Source organism: Juglans regia, chromosome 2, assembly GCF_001411555.2.
Source record: "Juglans regia cultivar Chandler chromosome 2, Walnut 2.0, whole genome shotgun sequence".
In the NCBI taxonomy this organism is placed as follows: domain Eukaryota; kingdom Viridiplantae; phylum Streptophyta; class Magnoliopsida; order Fagales; family Juglandaceae; genus Juglans; species Juglans regia.
The window spans coordinates 23,413,356-23,430,306 of NC_049902.1; the positions used below are offsets into that span (position 1 = coordinate 23,413,356).

The window sequence follows — 16,951 nt, forward strand, 5'->3', positions numbered from 1 at the left end:
ATTAAGAGTGAAACATGAGTGGAGTGCTATTATTCGAGTGTATACACATAAGGGAGTGTGTGAGGTTTTTCACTAACATTCTTTTTGTGCAGCACATTATGATGTCTCATAGGAGTGACTCATCACCAAAGGGGATGGTAGATAATAACTCATCCTTTCTGTTGCAAGTCATACAACAACAGTTTGAGAAGTTGAACTTGGTGTTGGGTGAAATGAGGGATATGATGGATCATCAAGATACGGTAATTAGAAATCTTCATGGCAAGAGAGATAGGAGGTGTCTTGAGTTTAGTGTTGAAAATGGGTATGAGAATGAAGAGTATGGTGATTGTTTTGTTACCAGGCATGCACTCAATACAAAAATTAAGATGTATGATATAGAGCAGCAGAGTGAGAACATTTTTCATACTAGATGCCACATCAACAACAAGGTATGTAGTATGATCATTGATTTGAAGAGTTGTATTAATTTGGCTAGCACTACTTTAGTTGAGAAATTGAATTTACGTACCTTGAAACACCCTAAACTATATATGTTGCAGTGGTTGAGTGATTGTGGGGAGTTTAGGGTAAATAAGCAAGTGCTAGTTTCTTTTTCAATTAGAAAATACCAGGATATGGTCCTTTGTGATGTAGTGCCTATACATGCTGGTCATATTTTGTTGGGGAAGCCATGACAATATGATAGGAAGGTGATCCATGATGGGTTAAGGAACATGTACAATTTTGAAAATGATGGAAAAATAATCAAACTTGCTCCTTTAACTCCAAAACAGGTCCATGGGAACCAATTGAAACTGAAAAGTGAGGTTGCTCAAAATAGAAAGAGTGAAAATGAGAGTAATCAAAAAAGAAAAAGTAAAAGTAAGAGTGATCAAAAAAGAAAAAGTGAAAAGGAGATTGAGCTAAAAAGCAAGAGTAAAAGTGAGATTAAGCTGAAAAGCAAGAGTAAAGCTAAGAGTGAATGTGAGATTGAGCTGAAAAACAAGAGTGAATGTGAGATTGAAGAAAAGAAATAGTGAGGCCGAAATGGAGAAAGACAGAAAAATGATAGAGAAAAAAGAAGTGAGTGAGACTAAGACCTCTAGAAAAAGAAAGAATGAGTTGAAAAATAATTGTAAGGTCAATAGTACAAAAAAAGATGAAGAAAAAGAGGGTGACAGAAAAAAAAAGAGTGAAAAGAAAAAAGAGTGTGAAAGGAAAAAAGAGAGTGAAAAAGAAAAAGAGAATGGAAAGAAAAGAGGGAGTGAAGAAAGTGAGAGAAAAACAAAGAGAAATTTGAGTTTTTATGCTCAGGCGAGTCTTAATACTAACGAACTTGACGTATGTTTGCATAGTATTGTTATCTTTTTGTTGCAGGGATATGAGGTCGTGTTTCCTACCAGTGTGTTTAGTGGATTGTCACTTATTAGGGAGATAGAGCACTACATTGATTTTGTATCAGGTGCGACAATTCCTACCCGACCTTTCTTTGAAGAACATGAGTTCTTGACATACTTGAAGGGACAAGGTAAGTTGTTGTCTAGAATGCATGCTAAGTGGGAGGACTGTATTGAGACTTTTTCTCATGTAGTCAAATACACACAAGGTAAGAAAAATTTTGTGATTGATGCTTTACCAAGAAGGTATGTCATTGTCTTCATTTTAGATGCAAAATTGTTAAGACTTAAATATGATAAGGAATTGCATGCTAATGATGATGACTTTGCTAGTGTGTATGGAACATGTGAGAAAACATCATTTGGTAAGTTCTATAAACTAAATTGGTACTTGTTTAGAAAGAATAGATTTTGTGTGCCTACTAGTTTTATGCATAAGTTGCTTGTGTGTGATGGACATGGTGGTTTGTTGGGTAACCTTGGTGTAAGGAAGACTTTTGTTGTGTTGCATGAACGTTTTTTGGAATATTATTTGTCATTCAATGACGTGTTGCATGGACGTTTGTGGAAGTATCATTTTTTATTCATTGATGTATTGCATGAACGTTTGTGGGAGTATCATTTGCCTTTCATTGAAGTGTTACATGAACGTATGTGGAAGTATCATTTGTCATTCATTAACATGTTGCATGAACGTTTGTGGGAGTATTGCTTGCCATTCATTGAGTTTTCATATAATTGGAGTGGTCATCTTGGTGTAAGAAAAGCTTTAGGTGTGTTTCAAGAACGTTTGTGGGAGTATCATTTGCCATACATTGGCTTGTTGCATGAACGTTTGCGAGAGTATCATTTGTGTTTCATTGAGTTTGCATATAATTGGAGTAGTTATTCCGGTGTTAAGAAAACCTTAGACACTTTGCATGAACATTTATGTTGGTCTAAAATGAAAAAATATGTCAATCGCATTTGTGGCAGGTGCATTACATGCAGAAAGGCCAAATTTAAGCTTTTGCCACTTGGGTTGTATACACCCTTACCTATTCCTAGTGAGTCGTGAGTAGACATATCTATGGACTTTGTTTTGGGACTGCCTAGGAAAGAAATGAGTAGAGATTCTATTTATGTGGTTATGGATGGATTTATAGAGTTTGCATATAATAGGACCATGCATACTACCACTTTATATTCTCATTTTGAAATTGTTTATAGACTTAATCCATTTACTCCTTTAGATTTAATGCATTTACCTGTTGACGACATGAGTAGCTTGGATGGATTTTTTCAAATTATTGAACAAATTAATGATAATACATATGAAATTAATGATAATGTTACTAACATTTTTCCATTTGATTCAGGTGGAGATTCGAGCTCGAATCCTTTTGAAGAGAGGGGGAATGATGAAAACCAAGGTGAGCCTAGTTTTAAAGATATGTTGCAAATTCTAGATAAGTCAATTACGAGTTCAAGGGCTTAAATGATAAAGATTCAATTTTGATTCATTTGAAAAGCTATAGAAAGGGCAATAACATGACTTAAAGGCTTTGGGCACTTGAAGGCTTTCAATTTATTTAATTCATTTAAATGACTTATTTATTAGTTTAGAATAATTGAGATTATTACGGGAATGACTTAAGGGGGCCTATGCTGGGGCATGTTGGGAAAGTTATTATTTTATTGAACTAGGGTTTCAAGATGTTACTGTAGCGTTACTGTAGCCGCGACACTGCAGACACAGCACTGTTCATCCATGGGTGTTTTGGGTAAAATGGACTTTATTTTAGTTAGGGTTTTAATTAGGTTTTGGTTTAAATACTCTTTGTAGCCTCATTTTCAGAAGTTTATGAAATTTGATGAATTTATTCATTGTGAGTTGAGTTTTATTCATCTTGTTCTTAATTGAATTTTTGAACTTATCAAAGGTAAATCACAGCCTTTGTGGCGTTCCTCCTTTGTAATTTGGGTTCTTGAGACGGGTTTTTCAATGGGTCTAGATTTTAATATAATTTAGATTCTTGAAACGAGTTCTCATCGGATCTAGGTTCTCCATCCATTGACTTAATTTTGACTTTCTTTGGGAGTTTTCAAATTGACTGTGGGTTCAAGAGATTCCATTCCCGCGGATTCATATCAATTCTATTCCGAAAATATGAGAGTTGTAGAAAATTGCTCCTTGTGTTAATATGTTGTTGAATGATGAGAACTCCATTACCCATTATTAGCTCCCTGAAGAATCCCTCATGACAGATGAGTTCTAAACAATCGTCTATCCCCTTAGCCACCCATAAAGCTGTCGTCTCACATAGACACATGAACTTAGCCATCATTTTACTACGTCCAAAGATGCGAAAACTATTTTCTCCTCCTTTCGTAAAAATGAAAGTTTTTTATTCCACCTTCAACCACCTCTCACCATCCATTTGAGACGAATTTGCATCGTGCGTCATCATCCTCTGATCCCAAATCACAGGATCATCTCCTAGAATCTCGCTTCATCATCTCAAGGAAAAAAGATGTTATACGGGAATAAAAGGCATATTTGAGATGTCATACGAGAAAAGATGTTATGGAACTACACTAGATTTGTGCCAACGAACCAAAGGTTCCACACCGGAGGGAGGACTGACGTCAAAGTGCTCTTAGAGGAGTTGCCAGAGCTCGTAAGTCTTGTATGTGGTGGTGGTGGCGGCGGAGGCACATATGTGGTGGTGGTGGTGGCGGAGGCACATGTTCGATGGCTGATTTCACCTCTAAGAGATCTCCTTAACATCACCTAGAATCTCGTTGATTTAGTCCCAGAGAAAGACAGAGAGAGAACCTTGAGACACTCCAGGTCGCCAAAGGGATGACCAACACGGGACTGCCCTCAGTAGAGTCGTTGGAGCCTGTCGGTTTTGTCTGTGGTGGTGGCGGGGTGCCTTAGGGTTTGGGTGGAGGATGACAACGGGGTTTGGCTGCCTTTAGTTGGTTTCCTTTAACTTTACAATTTAAAATACTACATCAATTTGTGAATTTACTTTTATAAAATCATTTTACGACCTAAACATTTCTCATAACAAAATTGTCTTACTAAGATGGTGGGTGTCTCTTGTGTTAGTCAGGAGATAGTATTTTGGAGAATTTCTGGAAATTCATGATATACATGTTAACATATATACTAAATTAATAATAAAAAAAATCAGTAAATAAATTTATGAACATTCATGTATGCCCCTTTGCTTTTACCATTCATGCATGGGTGACATTTAACCACTCACATATAATATACTAACATATATATATATATATATATATAATAGTATTTAAGAACCTACCTTAGTTTTAGATAGAAAATTAGTTACTATGATTCATGCCTCCTCATAATGTACGTACTAGCTGCTTCATTTTATATTATATTTAAATTATTGAAATCTTTATTTTATCAAGGCTCATCCACCAAGAATTTCTATGACCCACTTCAGAGTTGGAGAATAATAATAATAATAATAATAATAATAATAATAATAATAATAATAATAATAATAAACAAATAATTTTGGTCCATTCCAGAATGCCACAATTCAGACCTGACCTCTTTAACATTGGAAAAATGAAAATTAATCATCATTATTACAAGTTGAAAACTTGAAGATCAGCATGCACGTGGTAAGCTGAGCTCTCCACTCACCATTACGGATTAAAATATCAATCAGTGCTAATATTCAATTTTCAACCCCCCAACTTCCATGCTCAAACTCTGACAATAAATAATTGCGACTCAATCCTATTATTCCTTGGTCATAGATTTTAGCTTTTTATTATAATCATTAATATATAAACTCATTTAAAAAGTATCAATATTTTTGTGATCACTATAAAGAAAATTACTTATTTAATGTTAATTATTTTTTATAAAAATAATTATTTTTAATTAAAATAAATATATGCTCGTCATTATTTTTAAAATTTTTGTTAAAAAAAACTAACAGTAAAATAGCAAATTCGAAATTCAACGAGATATCATTCGCGATCAAAGTTTTGAATATTGTTTCGGTTAAGGTATTAGAATGAAATATCTCGGTATTGGTATATTTTGATATAGTCTATATATAGATAAATTAATTATATATGTATACATTCTATTTCAAAATAACATCAACGTAAATTTTAAAAAGTTAAAACACATATTTATAAAACTCAATAATACTTTTAAGTTTTTAATCCAACTATTAAAAAAATAATCATTCATTTTCATCACGAAAAGAGGAGTAGAGATTTGACTTTCAATTCAGAAAAAAAGATTAGAAAAAGTTAAGAAAATAGTCTTTAGATGTGAAAATTAGATTAAAAATTATAAAAATACACTGAAAATATAAAAAAATATAAAATTTTGGCCAGCACACTAAAAATCAACCGGAACACAAAAAACCGGCCGACATTGACCGAAACGTACTAAAATAATCGAATTTTTATTCAATACGAAACACCTATCGTCCTTTTACCGATTAATAGCCCGACACGGTAAATGACATCATATTCAAAACCTTGTTCTCAATTCTAAAAAAATTATGATTACCATCACTGAATGACACGATTGATTATACAAAAATCAGCTTAACTAACACATGTTCCGATAGTATCTATCCTAGTACGTACCTAATCTTGAGAGCAACAAGAGTGAATTTAGTATAAGATAAAAGAACCTCTTAGTTATAAAATTTGTATATTTCTTGGAACACGGGATATAAGTATTTTTAAATCTAATTATTTATTTCAAGATTATTCTTTGAGATATATGGAGTGGACCACTCTATGTGGACTCTAATTATTACCTAAAATTTTGTAAATAATAGTAAAATAGTTCCAATGAATATTTTCGATTGAATTTTGAAAAAAAAAAAGAGAAAAAATTGAATAAAAATATTATAAAGTTAAATTTTTTAATATTATTTTTATTTTAAAATTTGTAAAATTTGTATTGATTATTGTGTTTGAAAAATAATTAGGTAATAATTAGATACAAAAATTAAAAATTAAAAATTGAAAAATATTTTATATTGAAGTGATATTTAGAAATAAAATTTTAATAAGTTTTGAGAATTCAACGTGTTCTTAGATAATTTGAGATAAATTTATTTAATATTTTTAAATTCTTTTTTATTTGAGGTGAAACGAAGAAATTTTAGGCTATGTTTAGTTATTAGAGTGATCAGTTCAATCCATCCTAAACTAATTATAGATGAGATTTATTATTTTTTTAATTTTCTATAAATAAAAAGTTAAACTAATATAAATATATTTTATACATTCAAATAAATCTCGACGAGACTTATAATAATATTATTATTTATAAATAAACTCAATTTCCAAACACAACTTTAAAAATAAAAACTCGAATTCCCCATGGAGATTAGTAGGGGTGTAAACTCAAATCGGAAAACCAGACCGGACCGGACCGAACTGGACCGGTTTTACCGGTTTTGAACCGGTCCGGTCCGGAACCGGTTTTTAAAATGTAAAAACCGGCCGGTTCTGGAATTTTTTGGACAGGACCAAACCGGACCGGACCGGTTGATTAAAAAAAATAAAAAATAATATTTTTATATATAAGTTTTATACAAAATATTTTTTATATATTAAATATTAATATATATAAGTTTTATATATAATGTATAATTATAAATTTTTATGTGAAATTTTATATATAACATATATATTCATATATGAAATAATTTTTATTATAATTTATAAATTATTACATAAAATGTTAATACTAAATCACTAAAATTTTATAACTAATACTAATATATAACTTATAACTATACCAATAGTCTAATATTAATATTATTATATAGTCTAATATATTAATAAAAGTATAAAATAGTTTTTTTAAAATCAAATTTTCTTTTTTATAAACAAATTTTTAATGATAAATTGTGAAATTTACATTTTAAAAAAACTGAAAAATCGGACCGGACCGGACCAGAAACCGGTAAAACCGGAAGTACCGGTTTATGAGGGTAATCGGTGCGTAATTAGTTTTGAAAAATACAAAACTGGTACATACCGATTCGGTTCTAAATTTTATTCAAAACTGAATCGGACCGAACTAATTACACCCCAAGAGATTAGGAAGCACCGATGCCAACCAGATTAGGAAGCACCGATGCCAACGAAAACGGAGTCGTGGCGTGAGGTTTATTTAATGAGAAATTGGAATTATTCAAAAGCCTCAACTAAATTCGTTGAGCACAGTCAACCTACAGGTAGGGAAAATGGTACTAAATTTACCTTTATTTTTGTTTTTGAACCAGGTACTCGTCTGGTCTGTCATATTTGAGGTTTATCCAACGATCCAATACTAGGTCTAGTTTGGATGATGACAATACTTTATTATTAAATATCTTATTATTATTATTTTGTTTTTTAATTATTAATTATTATTTTTATTATTCATAAATATCTCATTATTAGAAAAAAAAAAAAAAAAAAACTAAAAAATGTGCCGAAGCAGACAACATCCGAAACGCGCTATGCGGAGGATTCAATGAAAACGAGGAGAGAGGGATGTTGGATAGGTTGAAAGGTCTTGCTCTGGTCTTTGTCTCTGTAGAACACTTGGTCCACTTCCGTCGCTTTCAGTCTCACCTTTTTTCCGTTTCATACACGACGCTTCTCTCTCTCTCTCTCTCTGGACATGTTTATAAAATATTTTCCTCATTTAACTTTGTCAGCTCATTTTATATTTCCCATTTCGTAAACAGCACGGCTTTTCAAATTTCCATTCAGCTATTGAGTTTTTTTTTTCTTGAAAAGCATTCAGCTATTGAGTTGGTTCCGGCTGTTTTATGATTTTATCTCTCGTCTGTCTATTCATATGCTACAACCTGTCTTTCTTGGATTTTTGTCTATTCACACCTTGTATTAAGCTTATCTTGTAGAGTTTTTCTTCTTTTCTTTACAATTTGCGAGTTTTTCCTTCGTCTTGCATCTGTAGGAGGTCCAATTTTATTGCTACCTACTACTTTCCCTTGTTTCCTTTCTGGGTTTTCCTTTATCTTCTCTGTTCCCATCTATTTCAGCCTCCAAATTTAGCACTCGCTCTCTCGCGTCATAAAATATCCTTAATTGGCTGACTCTTTGGATGAGGACACCAGTTATATTGCTACAACAGTTCGGATTCGGCATTTGATTAAACAAACTAAAAAAAATGAAGTGTTTCTTCGCCTTCAAGGACAAATTCAAGAACAAGGGAGGATCAAGATCCGCTCCAGAGTTGCAAAGCAAAAGTAAATCAGATAGTTCGGCTGTAAAGCGAGGCACCAAGTCATCCAGTTCATTACCATCGCCACGAAGCATACAGGAATTGTACAAAGAAAGGGAGCAGAAGTTGAGAGTTTTCACTTACAACGAGCTGAGGGAGGCAACGAATGGTTTCAACAGGTTGCTAAAGATTGGAGAAGGTGGTTTTGGGAGTGTGTATAAAGGTACGATTAAGCCTTCGGATGGTCAAGGCGTTCCAATTGTGGTTGCCATAAAAAAGCTAAACACGAAAGGCTTGCAGGTACTGGCTTTACCAACTTTCTTAATAACTGCAGTTGTATTTTTTTTGGCTTAAGAAATTGAATTTTTCATAATTTACTACTAGGTAATAAGAAATACGTCAATTTGCTGCGCATTTTGTTCTTAAGATAATTAAGACCTGGCAAAAAGAATTGAACTTGAATGAACCACTAAAGGTGACATGTTAATATGGGTATCAAGGGTAACAGATTCCGCGGCCTTTTGGTTTTCCCCTTTGTAATTAGGGAAAAAAATGTTATGTTCTCCATACGTGTAGTTAACTTAAAGATCAATGGTGGTGAACTCTGGTTTTGGGATTTATGCTGCTATGCAGTGTTGGTAATTGTATGAGTCAGGAAAAAATTGCTAACATGAGCGAATCAGTTGGAAAGCCTGTGTTAATGACCTAATATGGTGGGCTAATTCATCTATAACGCATGAAAAAATGTTTGGCTGTCTTCTTTTAATCAGTTATGGATGTTGCGATTTACATAAGACTAATTTGTTCTGGAGAGTGTTTTGAATGAGGCAGGAAGTCAGTGTTAATACAGAATTCAGCAAGATTAGAGAAGCAAAGTTCTGTACTGAGGAAAAACATATTGATTTGGACTAAGCTTTCTTGCAATATTCACATACAAAAAAAAAAGGGCTTTCTTGCAATAGTCAAATGCCCCTAGCTGGTTGATTGATGAACAAAGTTATGTCAATTTCTAGCTTTGTGGTGTATAATCTGGTGTGGATTTTTAATCTTACTGGGATATACAAAGAGGAAGTAGGTGAGTTGAAGCTTCAAGAATTTGGTAAAATCTGATCTTTTGCTTCAGAAGTTTGATTCTAGGTAGAACTCTATGGATGCAATCTGATCATTGCTTTCTTTGGGCCATGAAGTATGGCATAGAGCTTTTTCCCCTGTTGATTTCTGCATTCCCTAAAATTTAGCATGGTATGCAATGGTTATGGTAGATTTGCTACAAATTGCAGCAACTGTAACTTCATAACCATCGGAAACTTGAGTTTCTGCTGAGAGATGATCCCCTAAAACCAAGTGAATATATAACTTCAATATTTTTCTTTTAATATCATGATGCTGTTAAAATTAGTTGAATTTTTTTCTCATTGTTTTTGGAGTTCCATATTTAGCTGTCTGTAATAGGAAGCCAGTGATGCAGTTATGCAATGACTCATTTGAAACAGAGAAAAAAAGAAATTGCTGAGTTGTATTTATATAAAGGGGATATTCAAGGGGTGTGTATATTGATGGCTTATGATAAGGTGATCATTCATCTTGTTATCTATTGCAATTATATGCACAAACCATCTTTTAACATGTGGCAGACATTGGGGCAACTGACTAAATAATAGATAGAAGTTGAATCCAGTTCCTTCGATGAGATCCTAAAAATATCCTCATATATGTTTGTGACAGTATGTAGTCTTCAAATGATACGAACAACAGATTAACGTTGCTTTGAATACCTCAAGTATTTTTTTTTTTGTTGTGAATGGGTTTTCTGCCGCCTTGATCCCCTTTTCTCCTACTCCTTTTTCTTTTTTGTTTGGTATATAGATGCATGAGCTTGTAAGCCCCACTGAGTTCCCCTCTAGAGCAGACAAATAGGGCTATAAGTTGACTGTGTGCTTGTAATACCTCTGATAGAGTATATGAAGGTGGTGAATGGGATTCCACGTTTCTTTGGGAGGCAGAAGTTCTTGCCTTTTATAATGATTTCAAGGGGCTCCAATTGTTATATTGAGAAGTCATTTTGGTTTATGGTCCCAAATGTGGCTTGGACTTTCCTTAGGTCATTACAAATGATATCAAAGCCAAATCCAACCAAAAGTGTGGAACTTGAGTTGTGTCACCTATGATGGAATAATTTGATGAGGACGTAGGAGATTTAAGGGGAAGACTGTAATACCTTGGATTAAGTATATGAAGGTAGTGAATGAGATTTAACATTGCTTGGAAGGGAGAAGTTCTTGCCCTTTATAATGATTCTAAGGGGCTCCATTTGTAATATTGACTAGTTCTTTCTGAGTATGGACCCTACTGTAGCTTGGGCTTTCCTTGGGAAATTACATTGCTATCTTGTTCATGATGTTATCTTCATTTTGGTTATTATCACTTGCACTGTCATGCAGATGAAAGCCTGTTTCTTACTGTTAGTGTTTATTTGTCGTAGGGTCATAAAGAATTCCTGGCAGAAGTTCAATTTCTTGGTGTTGTCAATCACCCAAATCTAGTGAAACTTCTGGGATACTGTTCTATTGATGGAGAAAGAGGGATCCAACGATTGTTAGTGTACGAGTTCATGCCTAACAGGAGCCTTGAAGCTCATCTTTTCAACCGGGCATCTCCCACATTGCCATGGAAAACAAGATTAGACATTCTCCTTGGTGCAGCTGAAGGATTGGCTTACCTACATGGGGGACTGGATGTTCAGGTATTTATTCAGCCGACACTAATTTACAAATTTATTGCTTATCAATGTGTGTGTGAGTAAAATATTAAACGATTTAGGGAATGGAGTCTCAACTCCCACATGCTACTTTTGGCTGTGTTACCTTTATTTTATCTTTCTAATCACACACGTGTGTGTATTTATACATCCAAGAAAAGTAAAAAGAAACATATTTCAGCCAGTTGTTTAGTTGGTATCTCTAGGGGTTTTGGTTTGCTCAAACTGGCCCATTCTTTAGAACCCTACCAGTCTAGGGTTGGAAAGGCTTGGTCTTCATACATGAGGCCTTGGGTAGAGCTCATTAGGTGGTAGATTCAGCTTGTTGTCTTTGTAATTTATGCTCGTGGAATAGTTGTATTGGCAGGGATACATTTTATCGAGTCAGGGATATGAAATTTTTTACTCCAATACAAATCGCATCTGGAGGCACAACTTCATCCTCTGAGGATGAAATTTTTTAATTTTTTAGCAAGAGATGGTGTCAAATTGACGCAGCATTGTTTCATGATACTCTGTGTTTATCTTACATGTGATATTGAATAGGACTTATTACGAGTGTTATGGAACTCATTTTGTGAAGTAATATACACAGGTGGAACCACTAATTTCCATCGGACTAAGTTATATCTTTTCCACATTGTAATTTCATTTATCAGCACCAGATTTTTAATCTTCTTTCATACAGAAGAAGCTTATAAAGATAGGATCTTGTCAATTTTATATGAATACGTTATCGTCCATTTTTCGTTATGCTTCATATATTTTGGTGCACCCATTGTATGCTCGATATTTCTACTCTTACGACTTCCAAACTGGGAACATAAAAAGATAAATTGTTGAAATTCATGGGGACCCTGAAGATAATGTTACTGACTTTAGGGGGAGGAAAAAACACACTATTGACCATAATGGCCTTAAGGAGCCAAGTGCAGTAGAAGATGCCTGCTTGTAGGGACGGAACCAGGGGGCCCTCTACTATTTTATTTTTTAACTAAGAATGGGGATTATACTCCCAAATCCCATTTGGCCCCCTTTGTTGAGAAGTACTGGTTCTGTCCCCACCTGCTTGTTATGGTGGCCCCAACCCTCAGGGGCTTGAATTCTGTCGTCACCTAATTTTGCCCAATCTCTAACAATAAAGCCCCTCTCCTCCCTCACTGCATGATGTAAAAGAAAAGAGAAGGCAGCAGTAGATGACAGCCTAATGGTTTTTGTCAATATTTTTCATTATTTTGAAGACAATATCCTGATCTATATTTTGCTAAGATATTTTTGTTTGTTCTGATTGAGAAGGTGATATATCGAGATTTCAAGTCCTCAAATGTGCTCTTGGATGAAGACTTTAAGGCGAAGCTCTCAGATTTTGGGCTTGCTAGGGAAGGGCCACAGGGTGACCATACTCATGTATCCACAGCGGTAAGCAGGTCATAGGTGATAGATATATTTGAGTGACATTCTTGCAGGCTGTAAAAGTGGACAATTCATTGACTTGACACGTATAATGTACAAAGCCATCCTTACTTGCATCCTAGCTAATGTGGCTCAGTCATACTAATTTGGATATGTTCTAATTAAACAACAATGGATCAAATTATCTAAAGGGACTCTTTACTGGTGCTTGATGTAAGTTTATGACTCAAATAATGTGATAAAGGGACCAATTAATGGTACCATTTTCTTTTAATTATAAATGCTGTGAATTCTTTATGTTTATTTGGTAGGATTCGTTAGGTCTTGATCAGGTTGTCTATAGGTAGTCCATCTTATGGTTGCCAACCACCCCTTCACTCTCCAATTCAAAAGTCAGCATATCTTATTAAAAGTCCTTAATAAGAAGCATGGGGTTGCTGGATCTTACTGTGTAACACGAGTTTTATGCTGCTACTCCCATGGTGACTTGATTTTTCTTTATTTTGTTATCAGGTGGTGGGGACGTATGGATATGCTGCCCCAGAATATGTTGAAACAGGCCACCTTACAATCCATAGTGATATATGGAGTTTTGGTGTTGTGCTATATGAGATTCTCACAGGTAGGCGAGTGTTGGAAAGAAACCGTCCCACAGTGGAGCAGAAGCTTCTAGAGTGGGTGAAACAGTTCCCGGCTGACAGTGGTCGGTTCAGCATGATAATAGACCCGAAACTCAGAAACCAGTATCCTATTGCCGCAGCTCGGAAAATTGCTAAGCTGGCAGATAGCTGCCTAAACAAGAATGCCAAGGATCGGCCGGCAATGAGCCAGGTTGTGAAGAGCTTGAAAGAAGCAACACAAATGTCAGAAACTACTGCTGGGACTAGTAGTTCTTCCTCATCTGGATCAAAAAGTTTCCAGAGGAAACCGAAGTAGGATTATAAAGAGAAGTTTGTGATCACAAGGAACCCGAAGAAACCTGAACTTTTTGTTTCTTAATTAATCTCTCAGCATTTTTAGGTGGTTTAAAAGCCTGGATAGCAAGCATATTTGCGGCACACCTTCTATTCCCATTCAGGTTTCGAGACACCGACACCGTGTAGAATTGGATGGTTATGGGTGTATTTGATCGATTCAACTTGGTTCAACCATGCAAAGCCCTGATCCTTGCTCAGTCATCTTTACCTTTTTGTTCCACACTTTGAAATTTTTGATGCGATGATGAAAGGAGGTGTATAGATAATAGAGATTGGTATGTATGAATTTTGTGTTCTAACTCTTGCGAGTTAAAATGCAACATAAATTTCTCTTTTTATATTTTATATTGGAGCAATTTATTGATTTCTTCTTTTCATTGCTAATGATTTCTAGTCTACGAATAAGGAAAGAAGGTTTTTGTGTTCCATTAACTTCTATTTAGCTATCTGAGACTGTTGAGTTATCAAAATTAGCCATTCTCTTTGCCTATTGTTGTAACGTCAACTCCTGGTTTCTTTGCAACATATATTGAGGGACAAGGATGATCATGTACTTGATGCAGTGATTTGCTTAAAAACCATTTTGGTTGATTTAAATTTTCTTGTTCCAACCAAACACTAAAACCTGAAGATTTCTTTTTTCGTTTTTTCTAAACAAAGTAACGCCTCGTTTGGTTACACAATTCATATGAGATGATATGTTTTGTTAAAAGTTGAATAAAATATTAGTAGTATATAATTTTTTAATATAATTTTTATTTTAAAATTTGAAAAAGTTAAATTATTTATTATATTTTATGTGAGAGTTTAAAAAAATTATAATGATAAGATGAGATAGTCTTGTGTATCCAAACTAGGCCGCCTAAGGAAGTCTGTAAAAGCTCCGAGGAGGGAATAACTGCGAAAGAGGGAAAGCGAGCACGCTTTTACATACATAGTTATAAAAGTTGGGGTGGTGTGAAAACAATTTCAGCATAAAAAAGGAAAAAAACCAATGTCCGACCTGCCGGATTCGAACCAGCGACCTAAGGATAGCTTTCAGGATGTTCCCACTACAGTCCTCCGCTCTACCAACTGAGCTAAGGTCGGTTGATGTCCAGACGATTCTTATAATATTATTATAGTTATTTAATCAAACTATAAAGCCATCTGTCGGCACTTCTGGTCGGTTTGCCGTTTTCCGCCATTCACTAGAGTTGGATTTAGATGTCAAGTTTCAACTGTCAAGTGGCGTTGAAAATTGTGTTGGAGGGATTATAAGGCTTCAAATGGCGGCCGGATCTTTAGAGTTTAGACCTAGTGACACATTTAATTATGAGATTTGCTATTCATCAATCAGGTTCATACACTATACTTATTTTTATTTATTTATTTTTATTTTATTCTTCTTAAATTAATTAATTTCTTTTACTCATCATACAAACACTATATAAATATTAAGAAAAAAAATAAAAAAAAATTATGTACAGTACATAATGTGAGAACGATGCGTATAATTTTTCTTTAATTATTAGAGATAGAAAAAGGGAACAAAGAAAATCTTGGCTGTATATCAAGAAAATGAAAAGCACCTGATGATTATATAAAGGAACTTGATACCCCTCTTTTACTGGTTGACCGAATTTTATGATTCAATACAAAGAGAGGTGGAGTATTAATAAATGATCATTTAAGTCATATTGATATTGTCCAAAAATCTTATATTGACAATATAAAATCAAGTAGTAATATGGGCTCCTCAATCTCCCCTTCTTGGTCACCAGCAGGGTGTAAACGAGCTGAGTTCGAGCGATCAAGTTTTGTTTGTTTAATTTTTATTCGAACACTAGTCGAATTCAGATTTTTCGTCGAGTTGGATGTTATGTATATTTACGAATAACTTATTTAATATTTGAGTGAACTCAAATTTATTCATGAGTTGCTTTATTTAGATAAAATAGATTATATATCTTTTTAAAATTTTATTTATAAATTTCGACAAACAAACTTTAACTTTTTGTTAGCATTTTTATAAATTAATAAAATCTAAATGATTATATTCATAAGGACTCAAGTAACATGATTATTGTTTAGTAATAGAAATATGATTTCCTCCAACTTCTTTAAATATTTAAGATACTCATACTATTAATAGAAATAATACCGTACCATATAATATATATATGAAATATTCAAGTTTATACGGATTTATACGAGTCGAGCCAAATTTTATACGAGTTATATCATTTAATAATTGATCATAATTTTATATTAACAAACAACCCATTTAATAAACGAATCGAGTCAAATTCGGTCGATTTCGAGTACTGGCTTATCAAGAAGTATTGTTTATTTATTGCTTTAATCACTCTCTTTGCTTTAATTCTTTTCCCAATCTTTCACCTCCCATCTTGCCCCATGCACTCAATATTCCATCCAAATCGAGAATTATTTTTTGCTTTGGATCTGGATCTTGGTGACCTCGTTTTGAAAACCCTACTGGGGGGTAAATGGGCAATATGACTTTTTTTTCTTTCGTTTCTTCGCTTGTATCTTGGGTTTCATTCCCCACATCTATACTATTTGAGTAATACACCACACTACTATCATATTTTCATCTCACTATGTAAGATGTGGCACATTTATCATTATTGGATGATAAATAATCATCTAATAAAAAGATCATCTAATGATGATAAATATGCCGCATCTTACATAGTGAAATGAAAGTGAGACTATCACGATGGGATTTCTTAAAATCTCAATAAATTATGTCACAAGCGTACACAAAGATAAAAAAATAAACATGACTAATCATAAACATGAGCATTTATGCATGGATATGAGCTTGTTTTGCAAAACTTTATGTTTCTCCTATCTAGATTCCTCACCATGTTTCATAAAACATCATAACATACTTTCTTTCATAAGACATCATAACTTGATTTCATTCATAAGACATCATGTATTATCTTTTAGTCTTACTTACCCCATTAAGACTGTGTGCAGCTACTAGTTATCTTCACCACACAGCAGGTAACGCCAGTCTGTGACTTCATCTCAAGAGATACTCAGGCTTCACAAAATGTCCTTCACCATAAGTACTCTAGCACACCCACTAGCAAGAGTGCTCTTCCCTTCACTCTAGGACCGTTACTATCCCATTCGAAATTGTTGACTGTTCTTCATCAACTCAGGGGAC

General features: G+C 34.0%; 1 protein-coding gene and 1 non-coding gene across 2 annotated transcripts; one reads left to right on the forward strand and one right to left on the reverse strand.

The window, feature by feature from the left end:
• The first annotated feature begins 8,103 nt into the window (after positions 1 to 8,103).
• Positions 8,104 to 14,115, forward strand: LOC108991593 (probable serine/threonine-protein kinase PBL19). Its single transcript, XM_018965916.2, has 4 exons — positions 8,104 to 8,922; positions 11,105 to 11,365; positions 12,677 to 12,799; positions 13,307 to 14,115. Exons 1-4 carry the CDS (start codon positions 8,569 to 8,571, stop codon positions 13,727 to 13,729), a joined length of 1,161 nt encoding a protein of 386 aa, XP_018821461.2. The 5' UTR covers positions 8,104 to 8,568; the 3' UTR covers positions 13,730 to 14,115.
• A 652-nt stretch (positions 14,116 to 14,767) lies between these two features.
• On the reverse strand, positions 14,768 to 14,859 carry TRNAY-GUA. Its single transcript is given in 2 exon segments — positions 14,768 to 14,803; positions 14,823 to 14,859. It is a non-coding gene; the product is annotated as a tRNA-Tyr (tRNA).
• Positions 14,860 to 16,951: the final 2,092 nt, after the last annotated feature.